The 15,701-nt window shown below is 45.6% G+C and overlaps 1 protein-coding gene across 1 annotated transcript in view; it reads right to left on the bottom strand.

Moving 5' to 3' along the window:
• LOC124553397 (high affinity cGMP-specific 3',5'-cyclic phosphodiesterase 9A) overlaps positions 1-15,701 on the bottom strand; it is a 223,355-nt gene that overhangs the window by 93,588 nt on the left and 114,066 nt on the right. Inside the window, exon 6 of the mRNA XM_047127263.1 lies at positions 635-872. Within this exon, the coding sequence (XP_046983219.1) occupies positions 635-872 (238 nt within the window). The remainder of the gene's footprint in view (positions 1-634; positions 873-15,701) is intronic.

Genomic DNA, 15,701 nt, shown 5'->3' with positions numbered 1-15,701 from the left:
TGTGGAGACCTCACGCCCCACGTGTTGAGCAATTCGGCGGTACGTCCACCCGGCCTCCCGCATGCCCACTATACGCCCTCGCTCAAAGTCCGTCAACTGCACATACGGTTCACGTCCACGCTGTCGCGGCATGCTACCAGTGTTAAAGACTGCGATGGAGCTCCGTATGCCACGGCAAACTGGCTGACACTGACGGCGGCGGTGCACAAATGCTGCGCAGCTAGCGCCATTCGACGGCCAACACCGCGGTTCCTGGTGTGTCCGCTGTGCCGTGCGTGTGATCATTGCTTGTACAGCCCTCTCGCAGTGTCCGGAGCAAGTATGGTGGGTCTGACACACCGGTGTCAATGTGTTCTTTTTTCCATTTCCAGGAGTATATATATATATATATATATATATATATATATATATATATATATATATATATATAGAGAGAGAGAGAGAGAGAGAGAGAGAGAGAGAGAGAGAGTGAGAATTACAAATATTGTAATGGAGCACGATACAAATAAAAAAATAATAATGACAGGTTTCGACATGTCAGATTGGCTAGTTCCTTTTTACGACACACTACATGTGGAAGGGCATGTCGTGGATCAAGTGGATGTCGGAGACTAGTGAGTGGAGCAGGACTCACCATCTGCGCGACGCAGAAGGAGTGCCGGAAGTTGTGGAAGGGCACCTCGTTGTAGTTGTTGTAGACCTCGTAGAGGAAGCGGCGCAGCACGGGCAGCTCGATGGCGAAGCGGGTGTGCAGCTCGAGGTCTGTGTACATGAGCTGCAGCAGCAGCAGCACCTCCTCGTCCTCCCACTGGCAGCCGTCGAACGTGGGCTGCCGCAGCCGCGCCCGCACCTCCGCCGACACCGACGCGTCGCTGAAGACGGCGCCGCGCCCGGGGGCAGAAACGTCAGCACAGCGCCACGCGACACACAGGCAGTGCATTGCTGGCCGCGACAAACGCGACACCAGGCAGTACGACAAATAGTGCGTATGCAGTACAATACGAATAATACGTGGTTAAGACTTTGGAGATCGCCAACTTAGTAGAATGTCGGGCCCAGGAAACCGGCCATTCGCGCCGCGATCGTCCCCGGTAGCTGAGTGGTCAGCACGACAGAATGTCAATCCTCAGGGCCCAGGATCGATTCCCGGCTGGGTCGGAGATTTTCTCCGCTCAAGGACTGGGTGTTGTCCGAATCAAGAATAATGGAATGTAGTCGAAATAAGTCGGGTGATGCTGAGGGAATTAGATTAGGAAACGAGACACTTAAAGTAGTAAAGGAGTTTTGCTATTTGGCAAGCAAAATAACTGATGATGGTCGAAGTAGAGAGGATATAAAATGTAGACCGGCAATGGCGAGGAAAGCGTTTCTGAACAAGAGAAATTTGTTAACATCGAGTATTGATTTAAGTGTTGGGAAGTCGTTTCTGAAAGTATTTGTATGGAGTGTAGCCACGTATGGAAGTGAAACGTGGACGATAAATAGTTTAGAGAAGAAGACAATAGAAGATTTCGAAAAGTGGTGCTACAGAAGAATGCTGAAGATTAGATGGGTAGATCACATAATTAATGAGGAGGTATTGCTTAGAATTGGGGAGAAGAGGAGTTTGTGGCACAACTTGACTAGAAGAAGAGAGCATCAAGGGATCACCAACTTAGTACTGGAGGGCAGGGTGGAGCGTAAAAATCTTAGAGGGAGACCAAGAGATGAATACACTAAACAGATTCAGAAGGATGTAGGTTGTAGTAAGTACTGGGAGATGAAGAAGTTTGCACAGGATAGGGTAAGATGGAGAGCTGCATCAAACCAGTCTCAGGACTGAAGACCACAACAACAACAACAAATCATTCTCATTTCATCCCAATCGACGCGCAAGTCGCCGAAGTGGCGTCGAATCGAAAGACTTGCACCCGGCGAACGGTCTGCCCGATGGGACGCCCTAGTCACACGACATTTTATTAATGCCGTTATTTAAAGCGTTACCGGCACCTATGTAATTGATGTATCTTCAAGAGTAATACATACTGAAATGAAATGATGAAATGATTCTTTTGTATTGCTGGCCAGGAGGCCCCATCTGGGGAAGTTCGGCCGCCGAGTCCGTCTTGTTTCGGTCAACACCACATTGGGCGACTCCCGTGCCGGTGATGATGAAATCATGATCAGGACAAGACAACACCCAGTCCATGAGCCGAGAAAATATCCAACCCGGCCGGGAATCGAACCTCGGCCAACTGCATGGGTTGTAAGCATGTTACCACTCAGCTAAGCAGGTGGACAGTAATACCGGGTGATCAAAAAGTCAGTATAAATTTCAAAACTGAATAAATCACGGAATAATGTAGATAGAGAGGTTGAAATTGACACACTTGCTTGGAATGACATGGGGTTTTATTAGAACAAAAAAAAATTACAAACGTTCAAAAAAATGTCCGAGAGATGGCGTATCACCTGATCAGAATAGCAATAATTAGCATAACAAAGTAAGACAAAGCAAAGATGATATTCTTTACAGGAAATGCTCAATATGTCCACCATCGTTCCTCAACAATAGCTGTAGTCGAGGAATAATGTTGTGAACAGCACTGTAAAGCATGTCCGGAGTTATGGTGAGGCATTGGCGTCGGATGTTGTCTTTCAGCATCCCTAGAGATGTCGGTCGATCACGATACACTTGCGATTTCAGGTAACCCCAAAACCAATAATCGCACGGACTGAGGTCTGGGGACCTGGGAGGCCAAGCATGACGCAAGTGGCGGCTCAGCACACGATTATCACCAAACGACGCGCGCAAGAGATCTTTCACGCGTCTAGCAATATGGGGTGGTTCTAATAAAACCCCATGTCATTCCAAGCATGTGTGTCAATTTTCACCTCTCTATCTACATTATTCCGTGGTTTATTAAGTTTTCAAATTTGTACTGACTTTTTGATCGCCCGGTACATACCAATAGAGATTCAAGATTTATTTTTGGTATTTGCTTTGATAGATTACGAATTTTAAAATAATGATGACAGTAAGTATGCTCCCATGCAAAAAGTCTGAGGTGACTTACTGAGCAGTTTCTTTCTCCTGATCTTCCACAATTTCTTTCTCACTCAACAAAGCAGACCTATCTGTAGCACAATTACAGAACACTGAGAAACCTCACGAGAACACACACGAAATTGCTCACCCATTCGTGACATCTGTTACGCTAGCTAATGTTTCTGTCGAAATAACTCTATAAATTAACAACAGAACGCTGAGCTGCTCGAGGGACAGACACCGAGACTGCAGTACTTCGCTCTCATACTAAATGAGTCTAGTTTTGAAGCTACCGGTGGCTCGTGCATCGAGAAAATTGCGTCCCGACTTATACTCGGGAGACGTCTCTTTAACACAAATTTGTGGCCCGATCTATGCTCGGCTTTGGTCTCCAGAGTGTTAGGGATGTACAATCTGTGAATGTAGTGTGCATGGAACTACCAGCTCTGGCTGCAACGATGGATCTAACACGGTTTGGCACTGAGTTGAACTGAGCTCAGCCGATACAATCTGGAAGGTCATTCCATGCTGTTTCAACTACACTCCTGGAAATTGAAATAAGAACACCGTGAATTCATTGTCCCAGGAAGGGGAAACTTTATTGACACATTCCTGGGGTCAGATACATCACATGATCACACTGACAGAACCACAGGCACATAGACACAGGCAACAGAGCATGCACAATGTCGGCACTAGTACAGTGTATATCCACCTTTCGCAGCAATGCAGGCTGCTATTCTCCCATGGAGACGATCGTAGAGATGCTGGATGTAGTCCTGTGGAACGGCTTGCCATGCTATTTCCACCTGGCACCTCAGTTGGACCAGCGTTCGTACTGGACGTGCAGACCGCGTGAGACGACGCTTCATCCAGTCCCAAACATGCTCAATGGGGGACAGATCCGGAGATCTTGCTGGCCAGGGTAGTTGACTTACACCTTGTAGAGCACGTTGGGTGGCACGGGATACATGCGGACGTGCATTGTCCTGTTGGAACAGCAAGTTCCCTTGCCGGTCTAGGAATGGTAGAACGATGGGTTCGATGACGGTTTGGATGTACCGTGCACTATTCAGTGTCCCCTCGACGATCACCAGTGGTGTACGGCCAGTGTAGGAGATCGCTCCCCACACCATGATGCCGGGTGTTGGCCCTGTGTGCCTCGGTCGTATGCAGTCCTGATTGTGGCGCTCACCTGCACGGCGCCAAACACGCATACGACCTTCATTGGCACCAAGGCAGAAGCGACTCTCATCGCTGAAGACGACACGTCTCCATTCGTCCCTCCATTCACGCCTGTCGCGACACCACTGGAGGCGGGCTGCACGATGTTGGGGCGTGAGCGGAAGACGGCCTAACGGTGTGCGGGACCGTAGCCCAGCTTCATGGAGACGGTTGCGAATGGTCCTCGCCGATACCCCAGGAGCAACAGTGTCCCTAATTTGCTGGGAAGTGGCGGTGCGGTACCCTACGGCACTGCGTAGGATCCTACGGTCTTGGCGTGCATCCGTGCGTCGCTGCGGTCCGGTCCCAGATCGACGGGCACGTGCACCTTCCGCCGACCACTGGCGACAACATCGATGTACCGTGGAGACCTCACGCCCCACGTGTTGAGCAATTCGGCGGTACGTCCACCCGGCCTCCCGCATGCCCACTATACGCCCTCGCTCAAAGTCCGTCAACTGCACATACGGTTCACGTCCACGCTGTCGCGGCATGCTACCAGTGTTAAAGACTGCGATGGAGCTCCGTATGCCACGGCAAACTGGCTGACACTGACGGCGGCGGTGCACAAATGCTGCGCAGCTAGCGCCATTCGACGGCCAACACCGCGGTTCCTGGTGTGTCCGCTGTGCCGTGCGTGTGATCATTGCTTGTACAGCCCTCTCGCAGTGTCCGGAGCAAGTATGGTGGGTCTGACACACCGGTGTCAATGTGTTCTTTTTTCCATTTCCAGGAGTGTATTATACTATAGTTACTGTGGCTGCTGAGTGTTCACATGCCATTGTCTTGGCAACTATTGACCAGATGTTTTCAGTAGGTGACAGATCTGGAGAACGTGCTAACCGGGACAACAGCATTAACACCCTCTGTAAAGATGTGGGCCATGACAGTACGAGCAACATGCAGTCTTGCATCATCTTACGGCTCAAACTGAGCGCAATAGGCTGCATGATGCACAACTTCCATGGCGAGGTCCATCTTTGTAACCACGACACTATGCAGTGTGGTACAGATGGGCTCAACAACATGTCGAATGTACCGCTACGCATTGGCGTCACGTTCTCCTCACCAATAAGTGTCGCATATGACTTCGACCAGACAATCGTCGGATACGTGTTTGGAGGCAACCCGGTCAGGCTGAACGCCTTAGACACACTGTCCAACGAGTGCAGCAAGGTGGAGGTTCCCTGCCTTTTTGCGGTGGCATTATTTGGGGCCGACGTAAGCCGTTGGTGGTCATGGAAGGCGCCGTAATGGCTGTATGATACGTGAATGCCATCCTCTGACCGGTAGTGCAACCATATCGGCAGCATATTGGCGAGGCATTCGTCTTCATGGACGACAATTCGCGCCCCCATCGTGCACATGTTGTGAATGACTTCCTTCAGGATAACGACATCGCTCGACTAGAATGGCCAGCATGTTCTCCAGACATGAACGCTATCGAAAATGCCTGGGATAGATTGGAAAGGGCTGTAATCCACCAACCACTCTGATGGATCTACGCCGAATCTCCATCGAAGAGGCGGCCGGAGCGGCCGAGCGGTTCTAGACACTTCAGTCTGGAACCGTGCAACCGCTACGGTCGCAGTTTCGAATCCTGCCTAGGGGATGGATGTGTGTGATGACATTAGGTTAGGTTTAAATAGTTACAAGTTCTAGGGGACTGATGAGCTCAGATGTTAAGTCCCATAGTGCTCAGAGCCATTTGAACCATTTTTTTCCATCGAAGAGTGGGACACTCTGGACCAACAGTGCCTTGATGGCCTTGTGGATAGTATGCCATGACGAATACAGGCTGCGTCAATGCAAGAGGACGTGCTACTGGGTTTTAGAGGTACCGGTGTGTACAGCAATCTGGACCACCTCCTCTGAAGGTCTCGCTGTATGGTGGTACAGCATGCAATGTGTGGTTTTGATGAGCGATAAAATGTGGGGAAATGATCTTTATGTTGATCTGTATTCCAATTTTCTGTTCAGGTTCCGGAACTCTCAGAACCGAGGAGTTGCAAAAGTTTTTTTGATATATATACAGGGTGTTACAAAAAGGTATGGCCAAACTTTCAGGAAACATTCCTCACACACAAAGAAAGAAAATACTTTATGTGGAGATGTGTCTGGAAAAGTTTACTTTCCATGTTAGAGCTCATTTTATTACTACTCTTCAAATCACATTAATCATGGAATGAAAACACACAGCAACAGAACGTACCAGCATGACTTTACTTTGTTACAGGAAATGTTCAAAATGTCCTCCGTTAGCGAGGATACGTGCATCCACCCTCCGTCGCACGAAATCCCTGATGCGCTGATGCAGCCCTGGAGAATGACGTATTGTATCACAGCCGTCCACAATACGAGCACGAAGAGTCTCTACATTTGGTACTCGGATTGCGTAGACAAGAGCTTTCAAATGCCCCCGTAAATGAAAGTCGAGAGGGATGAGGTCAGGAGAGCGTGGAGGCCACGGAATTGGTCCGCCTCTACCGATCCATCAGTCACAGAATCTGTTGTTGAGAAGCGTACGAACACTTCGACTGAAATGTGCAGGAGCTCCATCGTGCATGAACCACATGTTGTGTCGTACTCATAAAGGCACATGTTCTAGCAGCACAGGTAGAGTATCCCGTATGAAATCATGGTAACGTGCTCCATTGTGCGTAGGTGGAAGGACGAAACTAAAATGAGCTCTAACATGGAAATTAAGCGTTTCCGGACACATGTCCACATAACATGTTTTCTTTATTTATATGTGAGGAATGTTTCCTGAAAGTTTGGCAGTACCTTTTTGTAACATCATATATACATGGTGAGTCACCTAACGTTACCGCTGGATATATTTCGTAAACCACATCAAATACTGACGAATCGATTCCACAGACCGAATGTGAGGAGAGGGGCTAGTGTAATTGGTTAATACAAACCATAAAAAAAAAGCACGGAAGTATGTTTTTTTACACAAACCTACGTTTTTTTTTAAATGGAGCCCCGTTAGTTTTGTTAGCACATCTGAACACATAAACAAATACGTAATCAGTGCCGTTTGTTGCATTGTAAAATGTTAATTACATCCGGAGATATTGTAACCTAAAGTTGATGCTTGAGTACCACTCCTCCGCTGTTCGATCGTGTGTATCGGAGAGCACCGAATTACGTAGGGATCCAAAGGGAACGGTGATGGACCTTAGGCACAGAAGAGACTGGAACAGCACATTACGTCCACATGCTAACACCTTTTTATTGGTCTTTTTCACTGACGCACATGTACATTACCATGAGGGGTGAGGTACACGTACACACGTGGTTTCCGTTTTCAATTACGGAGTGGAATAGAGTGTGTCCCGACATGTCAGGCGAATAGATGTTCAATGTGGTGGCCATCATTTGCTGCACACAATTGCAATCTCTGGCGCAATGAATGTCGTACACGCCGCAGTACATCTGGTGTAATGTCGCCGCAGGCTGCCACAATACGTTGTTTCATATCTTCTGGGGTGTAGGCACATCACGGTACACACTCTTCTTTAACGTACCCCACAGAAAGAAGTCCAGAGGTGTAAGATCAGGAGAACGGGCTGGCCAATTTATGCGTCCTCCACGTCATGGTATATTACGTCATTCTTGTGTCTTGTATCGACACAGTCATAAAATATCACATATCTTTGATGACGAATTCTCACTTGAGTGGACTATCTGTTTGGTATTCAGTTACCTGACGATGGCCTAAGAAGCCAAACGGCAGTTCATCAGGACTTCAAATGGTTCAAATGGCTCTGAGCACTATGGGACTTAACTTCTGAGGTCATCAGTCCCCTAGAACTTAGAACTACTTAAACCTAACTAACCTAAGGACATCACACACATCCATGCTCGAGGCAGGATTCGAACCTGCGACCGTAGCGGTCGCGCGGTTCCAGACTGTAGCGCCTAGAACCGCTCGGCCATCCCGGCCGGTCTCTTTATATTATTCTTGTGTTTTGTCTCGATATAGTAATAAAATGTCACTCATCTTTGTGCAACAAACCTTGTACAGCTATGAATTCTGACCGATGACCTCGCAATTTGGTCTCTTCCCACAAACAACCAACCAGCTATGAATTCTCACTTAAGCTGTGTGGACTTTCTGTTTAGTATTCTGACGATGGTCTAAGAAGCCAGTTCATAACGAACTATTACACAAATATTATTGTAAAACATTAAAACTGAGTATCCAAGTTATTAATATGTCTATGTTCCTCCAAGAACCAGGGGAATATTGCATAAATATTGTTATTATAGTTTATGTGAAAACTTTGAAGCCTGCCTTTGCATAGCGACGTCGGTGCGTCGCTGTCCCAGCTCTGCCAGAATTCACTGGAGGCAGAGTTCCGCCCCCTCCCGTCCCCCGGCAACCGACGACTTCACCCCCCCCTCCTCCCCCGCAACGCCCCCCACCCCCTCTGCCCCCTTCCACTACTCCCTCTGCCGCCACCCACCCTCTCTCAGTCACCGCGCCGCATCACGGCACTCCAGTCTAACCCCTTTAGCAGGGTCTGGTACTTTTCCACGAAGTCGACGGCCACGTGATTATCGACAGCCCGGCCGGTCTGCGCGCCTCCTCCTCCTCCCCCCCGCAGAGTTGCAGACGGAATGTGAATGAAACCCGTCCGCCCCTCTCCAGAGTCCAACCCCGGATCACGTAAGAAATAGATTGACCGTCCTTACTGCGGAACAGGCAACCGTAACAATAGTTTTCCCGTCGGTCAACAGATGTCGCAGGCGACGCTCCAATGCTAGCTGACCTGTCCATGTCGCGGAATTGGCAACGCTGTATCTTCGGTGACGTCAATGACGCTGATTTGTGTTCGGCTAGAGCGATGCGCGCGAAATGCATTCGTCACACAGCTGACTGTAGACTATGATTGGCTATAGTTTTTCCCGAGTTTTCAATCGAAGAATGTAGATTAGCTCCTGTAATTCTAAAAACCAAGTTTATTTCCACTATAGGGATACTTCTCACAATCATAAGCGAAATTAAATAAATGAAAAGTAACACGCAAATATTTCTCGTGAGTTACTGTTTAAATCCAGACTGTATTGCAGTCGCATAGGTTTTACACTCGCCTTCCACGCCGTCTATTTCCTCTTTGTTATACAGCTCTTCTGATACGGATTATGGTGGTAAAAACGATCTCCACGTGCAGGTTAACACTAGAAAGTTTTCAAAACCTCAACGTCTTTGAAATATATTCCGTTAATTTACTGACAAATATTGCACTGAGCAGTGGGTTTCGCGTCCTGACATTACCGACATAATTATTTATTTTGCATAAAGTATGTATAGGGATTAGGTGAGTTATAACTACAAGATATTTTTCACATTGAGACTGTAAATAAGTTTAAGAAACAGATTTTTGCTTCTTTTCTAAGTATTTCTGTAAGCATTCTTAAGTATAACCACATTTTGCATTTGCTTACTATTAGCTGTAAACGAATATAATTTCGTGTACGCACTTAACAACGATATCTTCGAAAAAAAAAATATTGTGAAACTTTAAATATCGTGAGTAAAAAAAATTCTGTGATGGTAAATATCTTAACTTTGCGGTCAGCACATCTACATTGTCACAAGCAGTACTGTTTTGCTCAGATTTAACACATTACTTCTTTCTAGTTAAACGTGGTAGAGTGATCAAGGACAGGCAACGAAACTTATTTGTGCAGCCTAACGGAGAACCTTTATTTGGTACTTAAATACAATATGAATGAATTACATATTTTTTATAACTTTCAGTTTTGAGACAGTTCTACTACACTTGTCTTTGAACATTTAAAAAAGTCCATATTGCAGCAAAGATTTCATTTAAAAATTATATGATATGATTCTTGTACAGGAAGGGCTGCCACGTTATATCAGAATAAGACCGACAAAATGTAGATAGGATCGAATGCTTAGGGCTCTTTATTAATTTTACTCGTAACTAATTTATTGATTTACCTGAATTTAAAATCCACTCGCGTAACCTTTCTTTATCTTTGACGGGAAATCTGAACACTTTTAGTTCAAGATTTGTTCGTCTACTCCTTCCACAGTTGATATACTCGCAGGCCCTCGACATGACGACTCCGTCCACTACCACCGGTATGTCAGAAACAGCTGTACTTCACAGACGCCAAATAGTGGAAAAGCTGCAAGCGTTCGGCCGATGTTGCCACATATTTCACAGAACGGAGTGCCATCTAGTGGTTGATTCCACAAGTAAGGGTGCGACGCTATTGCCGCCTGGTGGCCGTTCCCTGACAAGGGTTGCCTGCTAGACCAAGCGAGCGGGCAATCTGTTTCTTACGTGATCTGGGGTCCAACACTCCTTACGCCCAGCGGATCCTATCCGTACCAATCGGTGCATTCGCATGTTTTCCTGGGGGAACGCTGGGGGATGCGTTCCCCTATACATTTTTGTCGACAAAATAATTATTTTTTACAAAGTTGAGAACTTGGAAGAGTGCCAAAGATTTATTTCACGGAAGTAAATTTTTTATTTCATTTTTCGTGTTGGTAATTGCAATGAGAACGATACGAGAGATCATTTTGGTGGGAAAAGCGATGTCATTGACTGTTTCAAGCATTTCGAAGCTGCGACAACCGTTCTCGACAACTGAATAGCTGGCAGCCAGTTCGACAAGCATGTAGTGCCCTCGTTCGCTAATAGTGGGCGATGGTAGAGCTAAACGGGTATGCGTACGCTCAAAAGCCGAGCTACCGATAGGTATCTCTACGGTCCTGCTACCATGGTCCTTCGCGATTCATTGCCATCTTTATTTTGTTGTTCTTTATTCGCTTGCGTTTGCCGTTCCGTTCTTGTCAGTTGTGCAAATTTTTACAGGGAGGCCTGTCTTTTGTTGCAACTTGTAAGTTAAATTGGAGTTGAGAAATGACAAGAAAACTAACAAACGATTTTACTTGTTCTCCTGCATCTAAAAAACCAAAAACTGTCAATAATTCGTGTGCGAGGGAAAAGCCAGGGAGTTCAACATCAGTGGATGACGAAAGTGGAACTGTAAACCTTTATTGTTCAGGGGTTGACGGGAATCGCATGCTTCATTTGAGGTGATGTAGACTGAAGTTTTCGATACCACATTCTCTTGTATGTTTAGCTGTTTCTCAGTATCGCCTGCTTCATTTGAGCTGTTAAAGTCAACTGATGAGTCAGATACCTTTTTTTTTTTTTATTTCGACATGCTGATGACGTCATGGCTAAAAGTAGACGGGTGGTATCTCATGCTTCAGTTATAAGTAATTTTCGCTGCATTATATCCAATGTCGGAGTACCCTCAAACTTTTTTTTAGAAAAAAAGCACGGCCTATAACCACCATCCCCCTTACCCACACAGTCATCAACATTAGTTGCGTGGACTTCCTGTTTAGTATTAAGGTGTCTGACTATCGCCTAAGAAGCCGAAAGTTTATATTTAAAAGTAACACTGTTTCTACGAGGGTAATTTGAAAAGTTCTCGGAATGAAATACAAACAAACGACTTAGCTGCCAAGGGGCGGCAATGACATTCGGATTACGGATTTACGTCAAAATTTGCAAACCTTTAGGAGGCCATTAAAACTGCAACTAATAAATCTTCGTATATCCATAATTGTAATGGACGACTTGGGACGTCACCTAGTATAATATACCGGGTGATCAAAAAGTCAGTATAAATTTGAAAACTTAATAAACCACGGAATAATGTAGATAGAGAGGTAAAAATTGACACACATGCTTGGAATGACATGGGGTTTTATTAGAACCAAAAAGAAAAACACCATATATTGCTAGACGCGTGAAAGATCTCTTGCGCTCGTCGTTTGATGGTGATCGTGTGCTCAGCTGCCACTTTCGTCATGCTTGGCCTCCCAGGTCCCCAGACCTCAGTCCGTGCGATTATTGGCTTTGGGGTTACCTGAAGTCGCAAGTGTATCGTGATCGACCGACATCTCTAGGGATGCTCAAAGACGACATCCGACGCCAATGGCTCACCATAACTCCGGACATGCTTTACAGTGCTGTTAACAACATTATTCCTCGACTACAGCTATTGTTGAGGAACGATGGTGCACATATTGAGCATTTCCTGTAAAGAAGATCATCTTTGCTTTGTCTTACTTTGTTATGCTAATTATTGCTATTCTGATCAGATGAAGCGCCGTCTGTCGGACATTTTTTGAACGTTGGTATTTTTTGGTTCTAATAAAACCCCATGTCATTCCAACCATGTGTGTCAATTTGTACCTCTCTATCTACATTATTCCGCGATTTGTTCAGTTTTCAAATTTATACTGACTTTTTGATCACCCGGTATGTTAAAAAATGTCGAAATTGCTCCAGCTGTATTAAGGCGTTGGTTTTATTGGCAACTAGTTTCGATGCTGTTACATCATCATCTTCAGACCCATACTTGTTGACGGCAACCGCATGTTTCTAACACAAGTAGTCAGTGGTGAGATAGGCGTGTTCCAGGTAGTATGCCTTCCTCATGGAACACGCCTATCTCACCACTGACTACTAGTGTTAGACACATACGGTTGCCGTCAACAAGTATGGGTCTGAAGATGATGTTGTAACAGCATCGAAACTAGTTGCCAGTAAAACCAACGCCTTAATACAGCTGGAGGAATTTCGACATTTTTTTGACATATGCAGGTAATAAGGTGCACTACTGTGGTAACTCCGGGAAAATCCAAGAGAAATTTTAGGCGTCTATTATGTAGCTGATGTATCTGTGCAAAGTCGTTTACTGCAAGCAGCAAGCAGTAAGGGTTGGGGCACTGCAAAAAAGGTCTTTGTCGAGGCGATGGTAAGGATCACGCAAACACTTACTTTTTAATCTCTTTTTTTTCATCACTGGTTACATAGTTCAATTTATATGGCCTCTGGGAGGTAATATAACAACAAAAAAAAAAAGACGACGTGCATTTTCATGAAGCTGTAGAGAATTTCATATTATTTGAACATTTACTATCCGTAATTAAATTTTCTAAGATGAGGGACAGGCTCGGAAAGCCTAAGTCAAAGCACGATAAGTGATGATGCGAATGATATTATTCACTATCAGTAATATAGTTAGTGACGATGCGGCAGACCACAACAGTAATGTACAATTACTCGTCGGATGTGCTCTCGACATTACACGTCCCGAGATGTTTGTCATGCCGATATGGAAAATGAAAATTGAAACTTGATCCAAATACTTCATATAAACACACGTGTTTGTTAATTACATTATCGCTGAAATGTGGTATAAATTAAATTACATGACCAGTGATGAAAAAAGGTAGATTAAACTGAAACTTGTTGCAAATACTTCGTGCAAATATACGTGTTTTTGTATTATATTACAGGGTGATTCAAAAAGAATACCACAACTCTAGGAATTTAAAACTCTGCAACGACAAAAGGCAGAGCTAAGCACTATCTGTCGGCGAATTAAGGGAGCTATAAAGTTTCATTTAGTTGTACATTTGTTCGCTTGAGGCGCTGTTGACTAGGCGTCAGCGTCAGTTGTTGCTAAGATGGCGACCGCTCAACAGAAAGCTTTTTGTGTTATTGAGTACCGCAGAAGTGAATCGACGACAGTTGTTCAGCGTGCATTTCGAACGAAGTATGGTGTTAAACCTCCTGATAGGTGGTGTATTAAACGTTGGTATAAACAGTTTACAGAGAATGGGTGTTGGTGCAAAGGGAAAAGTTCTGGACGGCCGAGAACGAGTGATGAAAATGTAGCACGCATCCAGCAAGCATTTGTTCGCAGCCCAGGAAAATCGACTCGCAGAGCTAGCAGAGAGCTGCAAATTCCACAATCAACTGTATGGAGAGTCCTACGAAAAAGGTTAGTTATGAAACCTTATCCGTAACTACCTGAACGTCAACTACCCGAGGCGATGGATCGGCCGCCAGGCAGCCCGTGACAGAGCACTTCATCACTGGCCTCCAAGAAGCCCTGATCTTACCCCCTGCGATTTTTTTCTTATGGGGGTATGTTAAGGATATGGTGTTCGGCCACCCAGCCACCACTGATGATTTGAAACGAGAAATAACAGCAGCTATCCAAACTGTTACGCCTGATATGCTACAGAGAGTGTGGAACGAGTTGGAGTATCGGGTTGATATTGCTCGAGTGTCTGGAGGGGGCCATATTGAACAACTCTGAACTTGTTTTTGAGTGAAAAAAAACCTTTTTAAATACTCTTTGTAATGATGTATAACAGAAGGATATATTATGTTTCTTTCATTAAATACACATTTTTAAAGTTGTGGTATTCTTTTTGAATCACCCTGTATATCTCAAATGTCATATAAATTAAATTATGAAACCAGTGACGACAAAAGGTAGATCAAAAATTCAGTCATAGTGGTATTCGAACCGTCGCCTCGCCCACTACCTTCTTGCAACGCCCGATCGATAACCACTTTTTTTTCTTTTTTTGTTGATCTCATTTTTTTTTTCTTATCGTTCGTTGCGTTTGCTCCGGGCGGACGTCCCACGACATTGTTTCAAGTTCACCGTTGACCAAGTCACTCAGTTTTTTTTTTTTTTGGAACAGAGGGCAGCTAACCCTGTGGCCAAACACGCTGAGCTACCGTGCCGGCGTGAACATAGCTACCATGGCGGCTGTAAAATTTGAGCGAAAACCGAACCATCGAATCACACACGTTTGTCTCGGGAAGCACGAATGTAAACGCTTCACCACTCGTCTACTATGACAGCGCCGGCCACTGTAACCGAGCGGTTCTAGGCGCTTCAGTACGGAACCGCGCTGCTACTACGGTCGCAGATTCGAATCCTGCCTCGGGCATGGATGTGTGTGATGTCCTTAGCTTAGCTACGTTTAAGTAGTTCTAAGTTCTGGGGGAACCAAGGACCTCTCGTTCCGCAGCTGTTCACGCTAACCACGGGACCCCGGCGCTCCTCGCCTCACATTGCCCTTAATATTGCCTATCTTACGCATGGACGACCCAGTTTGTATATTTTGCTTATTTTTTCATAGTTCCACACAACTTCTTCCTGTTTTCTCGATTGATCTGTGTTCAGTTTTTCAAGGCCTATCCACTGTGCCAACTTATAACTAAATCTGAGGGGGGTGCGATGGGGATGTTCCCTTCTGAGAAATGTGTAATATAAAACAGTCGTATTCAGTGCGATTGCACCGCCATTGAACTGCAGTGCATATGCAGTTTCTCTGACCCCGCTCCTACTCAGAGAGCGTGGCGTGGCGGTTGGGGAAACATCCTGCAAACTGAGCATTCTGGAACTCGTGCCAGGGCACAGCCCACGAATCGAAATCTTGGGCGCCCCTATTCTATCGTTTACTATGGTTTGGTAGAATTTAAATTTCCTTTACAGTGGCCAGTTTCCCCTACTTTCTCCCTGCGTGTTGCAAGACGCCCAGCGAGTGCAACACAACACTGAGCAATTGATT

Source organism: Schistocerca americana, chromosome 11 (assembly GCF_021461395.2).
Source record: "Schistocerca americana isolate TAMUIC-IGC-003095 chromosome 11, iqSchAmer2.1, whole genome shotgun sequence".
NCBI lineage: Eukaryota > Metazoa > Arthropoda > Insecta > Orthoptera > Acrididae > Schistocerca > Schistocerca americana.
Note: the sequence above shows the minus strand (reverse complement) of the source record. Positions and strands in the feature narration are given on the sequence as shown.